The sequence below is a fragment of the Tenebrio molitor genome, chromosome 5, assembly GCF_963966145.1.
Source record: "Tenebrio molitor chromosome 5, icTenMoli1.1, whole genome shotgun sequence".
NCBI lineage: Eukaryota > Metazoa > Arthropoda > Insecta > Coleoptera > Tenebrionidae > Tenebrio > Tenebrio molitor.
The window spans coordinates 12,598,337-12,615,781 of record NC_091050.1 but is presented as its reverse complement, the minus strand read 5'-3'; the positions used below and the strand labels follow the sequence as shown (position 1 = coordinate 12,615,781).

Sequence of the window (17,445 nt, the reverse complement as noted above, 5' to 3'; positions counted from 1 at the left end):
ACACATGTGGTTATGTCATGTGTAAACAAATAGATGACAGAAAAGAATGTGAAAATTATGTCATCGGTCCGCCTGAACGTGACCGATGACGTCAGGTGATAATATTATCTCTCGATAATGATTACCCCGATCTAGATTGCCAGCAGTAATTGGACGCAAGTGATTTGTTGCGAATCGCGTGAGGTCTTTTGGGCAATTTGTCACGATCCTTTCTCCCCATATACGTCCCGTCATCTGCAGCTCGGGCCCGAAATCTTGCATTTCACACTTTAACAACCGCCATTTAGCCAGTAATTGGGTCAGTTTGTTCACAACTTACACATGTTCCGCCATGCTAATAAATCTATAAATATGCGCCGCATAAACAAAGGAATCATCACAGGAAATAGGATAGCTCTCTGGATGTTCCGGGCGTTTTTGCGCGCCACTGACTAAGGGCTGATTCACCGTGCGACGGTCGTGACCGTTCGCAAAACACGACCAAACAGAGTCGATGGGTCGCGAATCGGGCCGGCCGGAACACCCACCGAGCTCGCCGCAACGGAGCCGCGGGGGGGGGCTGACGTGTGATTGCACCCTGACGCTAAACAATTTAGATTTTTCAATCCTCGACGGATTACTTAACCGTATTTGTTTGGAATTCTCGGTTTCATTCAAAAAGGAAAGTGTAGAGTAAACGCCGTCTAAAACAACAAATAGTACATGTTATTACACTTGTCTAAAGCAAATATTTTCGTGCGGGCCTGGCGGCTTTGATGCCCCCCGATCCGATGCGATTTTACGCAAATCGCAAATTTTTGCGGCGCCTCAAGGTTCCCCAACCGACGGAATCTCGAGGGTGGTTTATGTTTCCCGTGCGGTGGCCCAACAAGGACGCAGGAATTTACGAAATTGCGACTTTTAGAGCTTGTTCGGCATATTTTGAAGTCTTGTACATTATATTAACGACGGTGATGGTAATTATGTAGAAATTTTATTGCCGGAATTTCAGCGTTCGCATTTGTCGTGTTCAGGCGGTCTTTTTGTGGAATTTTGGATTATTAGCGTGGCCAAAAACGCCGGAATAATAGCGTCGATCATTTTATTTCTCTTTTGTTTTATTTTTGAGTCAATGACTCCCATTACGACACCTACTTAAGAAACTGTAAATAGAAGCTAAGGTATGTAATGTTCCGGGAAGAGCTACAACAGGGGTGATGCACTGGGTCTGGTTTATTCAGATCGTGGTGTGTTTATGTGTTTTTGGTTATAACAAAAGTGGAGTGGAAGATCTTAAAGATAGAACAATCGGGGAAAGTGGTTTGACTGGATTTACTAAAGTTTTTACAGTAAAGATGTAGGTAGTGAAAATTGTCACAAAATATTTCATTTACTTAAAATATGTGGTGTGAGAAAGTGACGGGAATTTTGAAAAAGCTCAAGATATGTGACCACCACTCAGAAACCAGTACCACACGTTTCAGAAGCATTTTATTAAAATAATAAATACATTCAACAACGTTCCCATCTTGAGGTCAATTATCCAAGAAACATCAAAGGAAGCTGCAAAAGAATTGACAGTCGAAAATGTTTATGTTTTCTAACATGTGAAGAAATATCTTTTGAAGTAAAGTGGTACTAAGAAACTTTATTAAAAAAGTAGCAAACTTTGTAAAAAATTACTTTTTGTGCAACCGTACGCGAAACGAGCACTTTGCGTACTTAAAACATGCCGCGAAATCTTTTCACGTCCTCGAGATTGTCCTGACCGGCCGCAAATGGCCTCGGCGACAATTTTTCTCTGTGTACGTTAAAGAATGATTTCGCGGCCTTGATACACAAATACATATATAAAAATAAATTTAGTAAATTAAATTTAAAATTAATAATAATTCATATTTTGAAGCTGTGTTAATTTTTTTTCTCGATATTTGTATTTTACATAGACACTGATGCTTGAAAAAAGTATCTATGCAACTTGTGTATACGCGTAAGATTACAGTTGCTGCGCTCGTGCGTGTAAGCTTACTACTCGCAAAAAAAATGTGTTTTGTACACAAAACTGTTCCATACATAACAGTTTTATAAGAAAACTATACTTGCGATGAAGAAACGTGTATCTTCTTTTGAGAATAATAGAAAAAAATTGCGCTTGATAATATTATAATAACTAGTCTTCAACTTGCCAATTATTTTAGAATTCTTGAATTCATTTTAGACGATCTTTAAATCGCTTTAAAGTTTAAACAGTTGAGTGTCAATATCAATCTAAATATTTGTTAAATTGGACAAGTCAAGGTTGCTGAAACTATCCCGAGAGTGTAAGAATCGCTTTTCACACTTTTTTGCAACAGACGTACATGCAAAGTTTAAACAAACAGTAATAAAAAAGCATTCATTACAATCACTTATCTGCTGTGTCAGCTTGAGAGGCATTTTCCTGTCGTGAAATCAAGATAGTCACGGTCGATTCTTTGTTTCATTTGTAACAAATCGCAATCCTCCGGAATGCCACTCGCTCGAATTATCTCCGGGTCAAAACACCACGAGAAAAAAGCAAATCCAGTTGGTCCACGATGAACGACCAGATCTGAAAGGGTGACACGATTTTTCCGGTGCAAGTGCGTCGAGGGCAAAAAATACAAATGTACAATTACCACGAGAAAAAATACAAGTGTCTCACGGGTTATGTGTGAGAAACACATTTCCGGTCTTTAGCAGCATATTTCATCGAGCACAGCCCAGAGCCATAACCACACAACAACCAGCTAACAATTCTTCGTGAGGAGAGTCTCGGATGTTCCAGGCCGTAAATAAAGCGCGCTTTATGAGCTTTTAATCACACGACCGCGCACCGAATAAATTATTTTCGCGTTAATGAATCGGCGGTGCATTTTTTAACTGGGGCGGAAATGCGGCGGTGCACGCGTGGGCGGCGCCTCCGTCCGCAGGTGCTAATTGTGCAATTCGACGAAAATAGAACGAGGGGAGTCGCGCGGACGTGCCGCCGCTGGTGGCTCTGATAAATGCGGTCCGCTCTTATAAACAACAATTTGCTTAATAAGTTTTAATTTGGTTTAATGATAGTGCATGTGTGGTCGGAAACGCGATTCGGCGAAGAGGCGCAATGAAGTAATTATCTTTTTCGGGAGATTGCATGCCAAATTCGGGATAATGGGATTTCGTGGGAATGGTTGTGACGGAGTGGCCCGGGTGTGGATGAGGAAACTTTGATACTGTGAAGGGTGATTGATGGATGGATCTGTTGCGGGGTCGGGTTTCTGCCGGAAGGGGCGATGCCCTAATTGATTTTTCAAGATCTTATCTGTCTAATTTGACCGCTCCGGGTCAAAGATGCAATGGTGAGGGTGCCTCACGCCAAACGGTCGTTAAAAATGCCCAGCGGGACCGAAAGGGGTCTAATTAAACCGGGAATACATATTTTTAATTCATATGCAGTGAAAATATTTTAATAATTTTTGATATATGGATTGTTTCATCTTTAATTAGTCATTTCAATTCAGTTCACTCAAGTTTCTAGAAATAAAGCGTTTCGAAGTTCTAATTTGAGACATTGGGTGTCCATAATCAATTAATTAATACAAAAACACACAAACACGATTTTTAAAAATGTTTGCTACAATTTATTAGATGTGATCATTACGCACCAAGTATCGTAACAACGCATTTCATGTCGGAATTTCCAAAATTTTACATTCTTCCCGTTTGAATTTGATTTAATAAATACATATTACATTATATGCTCTACAATTGTTTTATTTTCCATTAATATTTATGTGAATAACATCATTTCCTTGAATTTTTTCACGACATCTGAAGCAAATTTTTTGATGAAAAAGTGTCTGCATATTGAGTGATAATTGCAGGAGCGCAGCGAGGTCAAGAATTGCACGAGGGATGAAAAGACTTTTATATCGTCTTATATCACGAAATTGTTTTTATGTTTCCAGAACGTTCATAAATACAAAAAGAGAAGAACTATTTTTTTTAATGTTTGTTATAATTTCTTAGATGTACATCATTTTCTTCATATTTTTTTTTGCCGCATTTGAAGCAATATACAATAATACATATTTCTCTCAAGTTTTTAAAAAAAGAATATTTACCAAAGTTCTAATTTAAGATGACTGCTCTGTCAATAAAAATAAAATTAACCTCCTAATGTTTAGGAATTTTTTAAAATAGATTTGTTTAGAAATAAATTATTTTACTGATTTTCAGAAAGATTAAATCACATATGACGACTGAAAGAATCAAAAAAACAAAATTTATTTGAAATATGTAATATTACCACATAAGTTTTACTCTTCCGGATTAACTTTCATTTTTTTTCTGATTTGTTATTGCATAATTTTTATTTCTGATTGAAATTAATTTGTTTTCACCCACTTCTACATAATAAAACATGTTCTTTTCTCTTTTCATTATTTATTAGTTTATTTATATTTTCAAATTGTTGCAAAATATTTCAGTTTTTTTGAAAACTTTGTCAAATATTAACTCGTTGAAGAGTTGTGGTACTGACAATTTCATCAAAATTATTGTTTACCTTCAGAACTATTTATAACAGCTGGATTTTCTGATTGCCGACCAGAATTACTCAAAGCTTATTTTCGAATAAGAATGTACAGAATGACATTCTTGTGCCTTAATTGATTTCCTCTGTTTTGTTGCTATTTTATAGCGGCTATTAATAGCTACTTTTATGAACAATTACTCGAGGGAGTAAATCAGCTTCCCTCGAAGCACTAATTGAAATCTTGGAGTTATCGCCCTGAAAAGTTCCCAAAAAATTCTAACGTCCACCTCACAAAATACAAATAATAAATCTGCAAAATTTGCCAGAAATCACATACATATACATATTTTTTTTGTTCGACACTGTCAGAATTTGAGAATTTTCTCCTATGTGAACGGATTTTGATAAATGTCACAACTTGTCAAAACGAAACGTCAAGCTAATTTTAAAGGTTTTAAGCGATTTGGAGCCTTTAAGGGGCTTGTCGAATAAAAAAACGTTGTATTCAACTCGTTCGTGTGTAAATTGGGCCTTTTTTGGCACTCGTGGGTCTTTAAAACTCTCGTTTCACTCGCGTTTTAAAATGGCCCACTCGTGCCAAAAAAGGCCCAATTTACACACAAACTCGTCAAATAAACTACTATTTAAATTTCTAACTAGGGCATTAAATCATTAAAATCTAATTGAACTGAGATTTAGGGCTTTTATTTATTTGTCCAAAAATACAAACATTTATCAAAATTAAAAATAACAAAAATTGTTCCATCGCCATTTTCTTTTTGATTTTTCTTTGATTTTGTTTTTATATTTTTGCTTTATTTGTTTTTTTTTTAATAATAATCAAAGTAGAAATGGAAAAGTCTGCAGATTTAAAAATCTCAATTGGCAGCTCCAAAAATAGACATTTTTGAAGAACGAGGAGCTTTGATAAAAGACAATGCGCTGCTGCAAAAAGTTGTTCAGAATCGCACCGCGTACAAAAACTGTTAATCGTTGCAACCCGTGAGCTTTTACAAAAAGCTCGCGAGATTCGCGTAGATGGCGCTGCTGTAGAGCGAGCCGGCGCGCGTCACCTGCGAAAGCTCCGAATTTCAGGCGAGCTTCGGACAATCGAGCTTCGAAAAAAACCCGTTAATGGGTTCATTTCCTCCCGTTCCCGATAAATTCCTGCATCTGATTTGGTCGAAGCTCGCTCGGAACCATGACAATGGTCCCTCGACCGGGTAATAAAACTATGTACGTCCACTTCATTAGTCGTTAACTAAATGGCTAAGTGACACATGTTGACACAACAATTAACCAAAACCGAACATTTGACAGCGAAAGATGCAGCATGTAAATTGAGGGCCGAGCGTGGCCGCTCCGGCGCGCACGTGTCGCGAAAGCTGCGCTTTTCGCTAGCCTTGAGGGTTGGCAAAAGAAAAAAGACTTACCGAAGACTGGACGCTGTGCACTACGATGCAGACGACGAAAAACCCGAGGGCTAACGCCCGGCAACAGCCCGGCCGCAGCGTCATCGCCTACTGCTCCATGTTCTGTGCCATCTGAGTCTGCTTGACTTACCCCCACCACGCTGACTTAAGACGTTCCGGCGGGGTCCGCGGAGCGATCGCCCGTTCAAAATTTGCACCCCTCTCGGGGGTCCCAAGGGGGTGTCGCCGCGCCACCGCCCAGCAGGACCCACTGTCCACCCCTGGGCCGAATTTCAGGCGAATCGGGGCCGTCCAAGCCGAGTTAAACGGACTTAAGTCTGTTCTATTTTGTGGCGCGCAGGAAGCTGGACCCGAGATGGTGGACCCATTCCGCCTCGCTGAAGCAAGTTCTTGTAGGGGTTTTCAGTGACGCGCGGACACGCGTGTGTGCATCACATCAAGAAAGTGCTAGTGTACTTCCCCAAGTGGGGAAGAGGTCGCGATGACCGACCGCGCTGTTGGGTGAGTCCCGCAAAAAAAATATTGTACACATTTTTCTCTCAGCTTTCGCAAAGACGCATTTTTCTCGTGGGCTGCAGGATTTTTCCGAATTTTTGCAAATTCGCTCCAAGCTCAAACGACCGGAACGAGCGAGCTTTACCGTGTAATTTCCCTCTGGATAAATCCGGAGTAATGATAGAGTCGACGAGAGTCGATAATGCCGGTGCTGCACCACCCGAGCCGATTAAGCTCCTGAAAAATGCGATTTTTTGCGAAACCGGAGCCACCCCCCGGCACGCCGCTATCGCCGTCAGAGGAAGTCGAGCTTTTGCGCTTTGGCGGCGATAACAAAGTTCAAGAATCTCGGATTCCGCCGGCGTGTCAAGTTGTGTCAGCTGGAAGCTGAAATTCGAGCTTTACTTTTGCAGGTTCGCCGTCGCTTTTCTGGGTGTGTGGACGTGCGTCGGAGGGGTAAGTCTCACCACCTGTTGCATCCCGAAACCACCCCCGTTCGCGTAGACGCGACCGCAACCGCAAACATCTGTCAAAACAGGAACGTATAATTGATTTGACTGCGTTGCGGTCGCGCTTATTTTAACCGGTGACGGTAACGTTATGCAACGGCCAGTGTGTGCACACCATGATTCATCCAAGCCGAGCTTTAGCGCTTTCGGCCAATTAATTAATCCGGGACGGGTGACGAGAGAGGCTCATTACGACCAGCACCATCCGATGAATGAAAAAAAAACACATCAAACTCTACCACATCTGGTTGAGGAACTCACATTAACGTCTTTTCCGCTTTCCCGTCAGCTGGGTCAAAACTACTGATTTAGTATCGCACCGAACGCTGATAACGTCTGATAAAAATTGTTTATGGAGATTTCGGTACTAATCCGTCTAGTGTTTTACGAATCTGGAACATAAACACCTAATCCCACGGCCGACAATGCGACAAGAACCCATAAAAATGATGGGTTATTAATGCAAAAATTCGATTATTGTCGGTTTTACGGTCCATAAAATCGAACTTGACCGACATAGTCTGGTCCGAAGACGCGGAAACGCGTCTGGTTCTCCACCCCGGCAGTACCCAACAGTACCACCGCGACTGTCGCCACTCCGTCTAAAATTAGCGAACGAGTTTGACGCCTTGAGAGTACCATTTGCGTGCCCGGACTTTTCGCTTTTCCGAGTAACCTTGCGAATTCAACGGGACGAAAATCGGGCGGGGGCGGTACTCTCTGCAAATGGAAACGCAGATCGCGGTACTGCGGTAGTCTTGACCTGATCGCTTCTCGGTACCATCAGTACCAAAATGGGACGTTTAATTTGTGCCGTCATCGCAAACAGCTGGAGGGAAATTAGCAGCAGTTTAACAAGCGCATAGCTAATCGCCTGTTTACGGTATTGGAAAAGGAATTGGTCCCGACCCACGCTCCGGGTCCCATGGGTTTGCGTAAATCGTACCGATGGAAACACACCCGTCGCGGTACCATCTCGCGGCCGTTAAACCCTCGCTGTTTGCTTTTCTTTTCTTCTAGGCCACCTCTCTTCCTGTTACAGTTATTTAAAGTCCTTCACAGATCTCCGATCTCGAACGTGGAGAACGTGACGTCGATAGGACGGATTTTTTCAATGGGAAAAAGTCTGCCACGCCACTGGCTCTAATCGACCAGTGTGCCCACATTTTAATATCGACCCACGTGATCTCGACTTTCTCGATTTCAATTGTCAATCTAGATTATTTCGGATAATTTCCGATTAGGTCCAAGGACGGTGGTACTTGATGGGCGATCCGGCCGGCGCTAATTGATGCTAACTTCCAAAGCAAATAAAATTTGTCGTTTTGCAAAAATCACACAAAACTCCACCGAAGAGGTGGTTTATGTTTTGTTTTCCTTCGAATGAAGATACTGACAAGTTTAGGAGATAGCTGCAACAGGCGACCATTAGACTCGGGACTAAATTTAAATCTGCCTCGTTAAAACTGTTCACACAAGTGACAATTTACGTGATTATTTCTCCATAACTTTATCTTCTATTACCTCAAACCGCTTCCCTTCTCTCTCTCCCGCTACACTTGCTGTTTATTCCTATTAATTCAACAAACCAAGTGATTAACACTGAATCTTCCAGGAAGAACGAGTCCAGTACTATTTATAGCACTACTACTCCATTTTGGTTATCACTTTCTGCTTCCTATCAAGTTTTGCTAGTCTTATCAGTGTGTGCAGTTGCATTTTTCCGCGTATCATTCGTTCGTGTCTCTAATAAAATCTTCTGGTTGGAGCTTTGTTCCAGCTTCCTCCTAGCTACAGCAGTCACCCCTCCAGTAGCGGACCGATTGGTGGAAAGAGATCCGAGTGGGCGTTGTTGATTTTTCGGTAATCAGTACAAACACCACGCGATCTTAAAATTTTACGGCCGGTGCGAAAATTCGAATCGGAATTGCTTGTTAATTTTAGTACCGGTAGGAAACTGGCAGATCCAGACGCTTCTGGAGGCTCCGGCGTTCCAGGCGACATAAAACAGAGCACTAACAGCGTCTTGTTTACTCAAGGAAGCTCCTGATATAATATTTGCCGTCATAATAGACTCTCGATGGCATGTGCATTTCACCGTATTGTTTACACGTTCGGCTCCTTAATTCTTTTTATATCTTTGGCTTAAATTAGTGATTGGCCGTTGGCCAAGACTTTCCCCGTCGCTCCGGAATAAAAATGGGCAAATCGCGGTCGTACCTCTTGGATCTGTCGGCGGTCGTACCGTGTTGATCGCTCGCAGATTAAGCTTATCATGTACGTGAGTCTGCGTGATTTATGGGGTTGGTCGAAGTTGAACGAACTGGTTCCGATTCGGAAAAATCAGGTTGGAAAATGATCGTCGGTACCAATTGTGCAACGCTAATGGTACCGCCTCTGCGCCATCGAAAGGAACCACCTTAAATTGCAGCGCTTAATCAAAATGAGTTGCGGTTCTCTTGAAGACCCCCTCGACGATAAATTAAAGAACGCGCAGCAATTCGGACTAATTGCATTTTGGAAAGCGGCACACACGTAAGAGAGTCATTTTGGTCATTTTTCTGCGCACTTTGAGAGTTGCGATCAATTTGCGAGCTGGCAATTTAAAATCTGGTTCCGAGGTGCAACCCGCCGATATAAATTTGACCGTACCAACGAGTCTCTCATTTGTTGTGTTTTTTTTCCTGCCAGCAATTTGTTAGCAACAATCTGGCGGTGAATAGGACGGGTTTGTACGGGAGGAATGACCCATACTACGAGAGGAATTACCCCACAGCGGGGAGCTACAGGCAAGGGAGCGGGGGATACTACGGTGCAGGTTACGAATCCAGCGAGGGCAGAGACGCTGGAAGGCCCTATGTCTACAATAGGAGTTACACGGTCCAAGGAGGACAACCTTCCAGAGACCCCAACAGAGTTGGGTCGTATGTAGACCCCAGACAAACTGAAGCCCCCCCTTATGAACAATCAGGTGGACAGTACAGACAATCCGGACAGTCCAGACAGTATGAACAGTCAGGACAATCGGGACAGTATGGACAGTCTGGACGGGCGCAATCATCAGGACAATCAAGTCAGTACGGACAGACAAATCAGTATGGACAGACGGGACAGTCAAGTCAGTATGGACAGACGGGACAATCAAGTCAGTATGGTCAGACGGGACAGTCAAGTCAGTACGGACAATCTGGACAGTCGCAATCCGCAGGCCAATCAAGTCAGTACGGACAATCTGGACAGTCGCAATCCGCAGGCCAATCAAGTCAGTACGGACAATCTGGACAGTCGCAATCCGCAGGCCAATCAAGTCAGTACGGACAATCGGGACGGTACGATTCGTCCCAAGGAGGTCAGTACAGACAATCAGGACAGTCTGGCCAATCTAGCCAATCCGAAAACTACGATCAGTATGGCCAGCCACGTCAGACTTACGGGTCAAGTCCATACAGAAGCAGCAGGCCATATTCCAGCAGTTACGACATTTTCGACGCTCCGGGAAGCGCCTACGGTCCGAAGAACGGCAGCGAAAGATGCATTCCGAAATGTTTCGCCGAAAAAGGAAATCGAGTATGGCTTCCGCTTGGTAGTTAGAGTGTAGTACTAAGACAATTTGTAGGGTTTCCCCGGTGTACCAGGTATATCGGGAGAGAAAGGGCAGCGCGGTTTCCCCGGAGAGGAAGGCTTGATGGGCCCCAAGGGCGACAAAGGCGAAGCCGGTCCCATCGGTCCACGAGGACCCAAGGGAGACCGTGGCAAAATCGGAGTTCCTGGTTTTCCTGGTATAAATGGCGTTCCTGGCTTGCAGGGACCCGCAGGTCAACCGGGTATTCCCGGTTTGGACGGTTGTAACGGCACTGATGTAAGTACCATCGGTGGGTCTCGTTGGTCTCTTTCGTTGAAAGTGTCATGTAGGGTCTTCCCGGTCTCGACGGTTTACCCGGAGACCAAGGTCCTCGCGGCTTTCCCGGAACTTCGGGTATTAAGGGTGAAAAGGGTGAAGCGGCCCACTGCGAGATCAACCTGAAAGGACAAAAGGGTGAGCCCGGACGTGATGGAGTGACTGGACCGCAGGGCAATCCTGGACCGCAAGGTTCCCAAGGTTTGCCAGGACCGCGTGGTGAGACCGGTGCGGTGGTAAGACAATCGAAGATAAGGTGACTGGAGGGTATTGATTGTGTGCTTGATAGGGATTGAGAGGACCTCCAGGTCCCAAAGGTCAGAAGGGCAACACGGGACTTGGATTCGAAGGCGAGAAAGGCCAGAAGGGAGATAAAGGACAACAAGGACCTAAAGGTTCTTCGGTGCAAGTGCAAGTGAGCAATGGTACTGCTACTAGAGGGCCTGTAGGAGAACCAGGACCGAAAGGTGATGTGGGACCGTGGGGACCGATCGGTCCGAAAGGTGAACCCGGAATTGAAGGCGACTTTGGTATACCCGGAGGCATCGGAATGAAGGGAGAAAAGGGTTTGCCGGGATCGCCAGGACCTAGGGTACGAGTCATGTTACCGTTACTTGCGACTTATCGAGTGGTTTCAGGGTAGAGACGGTTTCGCGGGACCTCCCGGTCCTCCAGGACAAAAAGGCGACATTGGTACAGAAGGGTTGCCCGGTTTACCAGGGCGACCAGGTTTGAAGGGAGAACCGGGAAAAGATGGACCGCCCGGTATTCACGGACTGGACGGACCACCGGGACCACCCGGTGGTGGGAAAGGACGCCCTGGACCTCCTGGTCCGCAAGGACCTAGAGGTTATCCTGGCCCGATGGGGCCAAAAGGAATGGACGGTTTTCCGGGAGATCCTGGACCGAGAGGACCTATTGGGCCGCAAGGAGGGCCTGGTATTAGCGGTAGGCCGGGAGCTGAGGGTGCACCAGGTGATAAAGGTCAAAAAGGAGAGTCCGGATCTATCGGTTTTCCGGGTGCAGACGGAACTAGAGGTTATCCTGGGCCTATTGGACCTCAAGGTCCGAGAGGATTTCCTGGAGAAAAGGGAATTTCCATAATGGTAAGCAGACCTGACGGTGGGATTTGTCTTTTCATGATTGTTTTTGACTCAGGGTCCTAAAGGTGATAATGGAGAACCTGGAAGGGATGGCAGACCCGGTGAAAAGGGAGAAAAGGGTTTTGCTGGGCCTCGCGGTGCGCCAGGAGACACAATTCACGGTATTCCTGGTTTATCCGGTCCAACTGGTCCCCAGGGTGAAAAAGGCAATCCGGGTAGACCAGGTATCCATGGAAGTCCAGGAATACCAGGAGAAAAGGGTGACATCGGTGGTCGATGTATCGACTGTTTGCCCGGAGTTAAGGGCGCAAAGGGTGAAGCGGGAATCAACGGTAGAGATGGAGATGTAGGTCCTCGTGGTCCACCTGGAGCACCAGGATTTATGGGTTTACCAGGATTAGATGGTGTTCCTGGCCGACAAGGTCCACCTGGACGTCCTGTAAGTAGTTTGTTTTTTGTACGAACATTTTCGACAACTTGTTTTAAATAGGGAAAGGATGGTACGACAGGTTTGCCAGGAAATCCAGGAGAAGCTGGAGAACCGGCATTCGTCTCACTTAACTTGGTTAAAGGCGATAAAGGAATCAAGGGAGAAAGAGGATTCCCAGGACCATTAGGACCTAAAGGGTTACCTGGTCCTCCAGGAATTGTAGGAGAGCCTGGACTAGCAGGATTTCCTGGTGTGAAAGGTGACCGCGGATATGATGGGTTCCCTGGAAACGACGGAAAGGCTGGAGAACCTGGAATACCAGGTGTAAAAGGTGAACCCGGTGAAAGCGTTAAGGGTGAACCGGGGCAACCGGGACAACCAGGACGTGAGGGTCAGAAAGGCGAACCAGGATTTGACGGAATAAAAGGAGACGCAGGAAAATGTCCCGAAAATTATGAAATGCTATTTAAAGGCCTTCCTGGTGACCCTGGACCCAAAGGAGAACCAGGAGTTGCCGGTTTCCCAGGATTGGCTGGGATAAAGGGAGATCAAGGCAACACAGGGCCTAGAGGTCCCCCTGGGGCAGTAGGTCCTCCAGGACCGGTCGGAAGAAGAGGGCTTCCCGGCCCGAGGGGCGACAAAGGTGACGTTGGTCCGTTGGGTTTCCCCGGTGAGAAAGGTAGAGATGGTTCGGCCGGTTTCCCAGGATTATCGGGAGCCAAAGGCACCAAAGGAGAAGCCGGAATACCAGCGATCGGCCCTCCAGGCCCTCCAGGACCCATTGGATACAAAGGAGAAAAAGGTTTACCCGGTCTACCGGGAAAAACCGGTTCACCCGGCCAGCCAGGATTGCAAGGATTAATGGGCGAAAAAGGAGATGTCGGTGTTAACGGATTGAACGGTTTGACCGGACCACCAGGACAGAAAGGTGAACCAGGACCGTTCGGTCCTCCCGGGACAGCGGGAATACCAGGAAGACCGGGCACTGAAGGATCAAAGGGTGAACCAGGGCTCAAAGGCGAACCAGGGTCACCCGGATTGCCAGGATTCCCGGGACTGAAAGGTGAAGCAGGGATACCCGGGTTAGAAGGACTGAAAGGTTTTCAAGGTCCAGCGGGAAGACCTGGACCTCCGGGAGAACCAGGAATGGACGGACTTCCTGGACCAGTAGGCGAAAAAGGTGACAGAGGCTTTGTCGGACCACCTGGTCCGGAAGGATTAGTCGGAATGCCGGGATCGATCGGCTATCCTGGCGAAAAGGGAAATGTTGGACCCGTAGGCCCTCCTGGTCTAACCGGACCATCAGGACTGATAGGTTTTAAGGGAGAACCAGGTTTGCCAGGAATGCCAGGAGAAAAAGGTAGTCAAGGAGACGTGTCCGAAAAAGGGCAGAAGGGAGAACCTGGAATACCAGGACTGAGAGGCGCGACTGGCTTACCTGGCACACCGGGTTATCAAGGGCTCAAAGGAGATAAAGGTTCCATGGGGCAGAGCATTCCGGGACAGAAAGGCGACAAAGGAAGCCCTGGGCTTGCTGGAATTGACGGCCGTCCTGGAATTCCCGGATTGAAGGGTGACTCTGGTCTGTCAGGATACCCTGGCCAGAAAGGCGATAGAGGTTTCCCTGGTGAAAGAGGTGCTCCTGGAATTGACGGATTACCTGGCGAAAGAGGAATGAAGGGTGACATCGGATTCCCAGGACAACCAGGTTATGCCGGTGAAAAGGGAGACATGGGTGCACCCGGTCAAAGCGGTCTAGACGGTCTGAAAGGAGAGAGAGGTCCGGTCGGTCCCATAGGACCGGTCGGTTTCCCCGGTCCCAAGGGAGAATGGGGAGAGAAAGGTCTACCAGGTGTCGCTATAACAGTGAAGGGTGACAAGGGAGAAGCTGGACCACCTGGACTACGCGGTTTGGAAGGAGAAAAGGGAGATCGAGGGTACCCAGGCCAGCCGGGATTATCTGGAGAAAAGGGCAATTTAGGGTTCCCCGGTGTAAAAGGAGAACCTGGTTTCGCCGGTTTGTCGGGCGAAAAAGGTCTGTACTCGCTAAAGTTTGCAAATCACTTGTTACTAAAAGAATCTATATTAGGTGACAGAGGCTTGCCGGGAGTACCGGGACTGCCTGGAGCAACTGTTAAAGGTGAAAAAGGTCTACCAGGTCTACCAGGCAAACAAGGAAGGGAAGGCATCAACGGTATCCCCGGAGAAAAAGGAGACCGCGGTCTTCCAGGATTACCGGGTAGGTCCGGATCACCAGGTCTTCCAGGCGTCGACGGCGTCAAAGGTGAAAAGGGCAGCATAGGCTTCCCCGGTCCTGTGGGCCCGCCCGGCCCAGAAGGTCCTCCAGGACGAGATGGTTTCGCCGGCACACCCGGTCTCACTGGTGAGAAGGGTGACAGAGGTCCACCAGGTCTAATCGGAACGCCAGGAGAGAAAGGAGACCGAGGTCTAACCGGCTTGCAAGGTCCTCCAGGATATCCTGGAGAAAAGGGCAACCGCGGTTTAGACGGTCTCCCCGGAACTCCCGGAGCTGTCGGTCTCATCGGAGAAAAAGGCTTTCCAGGACCAGGCGGTCGTCCAGGTTTACCAGGATTGGCCGGATCTAAAGGTAATCATCCCGATTGTCGTAGATGAAATAATGAGTGTGTTGCGCAGGTGACAAGGGAGAAGCGGCACCACCTGGCTTCCCCGGCCCCAAGGGAGATAAGGGCGTTCCAGGTGCTCCCGGTCTTTCAGGAGCACCCGGCCAACCCGGACCGATCGGTCCCCCAGGTCGGGACGGCCCTCCAGGTGAAAAGGGCGACCGCGGTATCGACGGATTCCCGGGACTAACTGGTCCTCCGGGTCTGAAAGGTGACAGAGGTCTGGACGGCTTAGTTGGCGCGACGGGTCCAGTAGGCGAGCCCGGTCTCAAGGGAGAACCTGGGGCTCCGTGCGAACCAACCGGAGACTACCTCACCGGCACCCTCCTGGTCAAGCACAGTCAAAGCGTGGAGATCCCCCGATGCGAAAGCGGACACATCAAGCTCTGGGACGGCTACTCCCTCCTCTACGTCCAAGGGAACGAAAAAGCCCACAGCCAAGACCTCGGCTTTGCAGGATCGTGCATCAGAAAGTTCTCGACGATGCCGTTCGTCTTCTGCGACTTCAACAACGTCTGCAACTACGCCAGCAGGAACGACAAGTCCTACTGGTTGTCGACGAGCGCCCCCATCCCGATGATGCCCGTGGAGGAGTCCGCCATCCGCCAGTACATCTCCAGGTGCGTGGTCTGCGAGTCTCCGGCCAACGTCATAGCAGTCCACAGCCAGTCCCTCTCGCTACCAGACTGCCCCAACGGCTGGAGCTCCCTCTGGATCGGCTACAGCTTCATCATGGTAAGTCCCCGCGTCCGTTTCGTAAAACCCTACTAACCCCTTCGTCCAGCACACCTCCGACGGCGCCGAAGGCGGCGGCCAGTCCCTCGTCAGCCCCGGCTCCTGCCTCGAAGACTTCCGCGCGTCGCCGTTCATCGAGTGCAACGGCGCCCAAGGCACCTGCCACTACTTCGCCAACACCCTCAGCTTCTGGTTGGCCACGATCGAGACGAACCAGCAGTTCCAGAAACCGCAAAAGCAGACGCTCAAAGCCGGTAACGTTAGAGATAGGATCAGTAGGTGCCAGGTGTGCATCAAGAACACGTAATAAACACCGCCGCACTAGACCCTCTCCTATTATTTGTTTCGATGGGTCAGTCGCACTCCGGTGCGAATGACCCATCCGATTATGTGTTCAACCTCATAGTGTTCCTTGATTTTCGACCGAGTTCTTGCCCATCCGGAGGGCGCGCGCGGGCGGAAGGCCAAGAACTCGCACCCTTTTGTATCATAAGCTTTGTAACTTTTTAATACTGCCGTGCCATGTTTGTATAACATTAAAAAGCATGTAAAGAATTTTGTATAGTACTTAGTTTAAGATGTATGTATGTAACAATACCACAACGCTATAAATTGTATGTTAAAAAATTATCAGTGGTATAGAAAAATAGAGCGGTCACAGTTCTTCTTCTTAAGTTTCGCTGTGATTTTTACTAGCATTTTTAGCAAAATAGTTATCTTCTAAAGAGAATATTTTTGTAATTAATAATTTTAATGGTGCTATGTATCCCTGTAATAATAATTTATGTGTTCGCTTTAAGTCTGCAGTGATTTTTATAATATAGACACACGAAATTCGACCAGCGTCTCCCATTTCTACTTTTGTATGTACTACATTCCCCACTTCTCGTTCTTGCTAAACTTCTAGTCAACGACACGACTCCAAAAATTAACAAATCAAATCAACCGCTGTCGGTATCACTGCATTTTGTAATTCAGCTCTTACACTTTTTTATTAAAACACTGCCATTGTAAAATAAATATTACTTAAACAACATCGTTGTGTTTTATTTTTAAAATGTCATCCCAACAAAACTTCAAAAATGACAGGTCGCGGTTAGGCAACCAGCTATACACCAACCACTCCAAACAACATGAATCCAAACAGTAGTTGTAACTGTCGTTCTTATTTAATCAACTTAAACTTGTACCAAATTACAAAAATTGTGTACTCTTGTAATTCATAATGTACCTTCGATGCTTCCAGTGTTGGTCTGTTATGCAACACACAATACACCACAAAATTCTTCCTGCATACAGTTGACTTTTCAATTCAAAGATAACTTGAAGAACTTCTGTTTTTTTATATTCAGTGACAATTATGAGTATGTTGTTCGCTGGTGTCTCGACATACGTGACAATGTCTCTCCGTGACAGCTGTCATTTTTGCCAGTAACGAATTGATCCAAGACGCGAGTCCGGCCCCACGTGCAGATTAAATTATCCGTAAAGTTGTAAACGTCGCTCTCTATTGGTAAAACAGAGGAGATAATCGGCGACATGAAGAGCTAATGACAATAACATCTTTCGGAAAAAATTAGACACGCATGTGTGCCCCGACACATGTGCCTTGTGCACGTGACTTCACACTTTGGCGAGCACGTTCGATAAATATGAGCGATATTAAAATTCCATTTTCTTT

The 17,445-nt window shown here is 46.5% G+C and overlaps 2 protein-coding genes across 2 annotated transcripts in view; one reads left to right on the top strand and one right to left on the bottom strand.

Annotated features, from left to right (window-relative positions):
• The window catches only part of vkg (viking), a 31,538-nt gene extending 25,427 nt beyond the window's left edge, over window positions 1–6,111 (bottom strand). Inside the window, exon 1 of the mRNA XM_069047746.1 lies at window positions 5,953–6,111. Coding sequence (XP_068903847.1) covers window positions 5,953–6,036 — 84 coding nt within the window. The 5' untranslated portion in view covers window positions 6,037–6,111. The remainder of the gene's footprint in view (window positions 1–5,952) is intronic.
• A 189-nt stretch (window positions 6,112–6,300) lies between these two features.
• Col4a1 (Collagen type IV alpha 1) lies at window positions 6,301–16,800 on the top strand. Its single transcript, XM_069047744.1, has 12 exons — window positions 6,301–6,453; window positions 6,861–6,903; window positions 9,648–10,523; window positions 10,573–10,815; window positions 10,869–11,090; window positions 11,144–11,446; window positions 11,493–11,960; window positions 12,013–12,396; window positions 12,448–14,422; window positions 14,477–14,995; window positions 15,043–15,764; window positions 15,814–16,800. The coding sequence occupies exons 1-12, from the start codon at window positions 6,434–6,436 to the stop codon at window positions 16,069–16,071; spliced, it is 6,033 nt and encodes a 2,010-aa protein (XP_068903845.1). The 5' UTR covers window positions 6,301–6,433; the 3' UTR covers window positions 16,072–16,800.
• The last annotated feature ends 645 nt before the right edge of the window (window positions 16,801–17,445 follow it).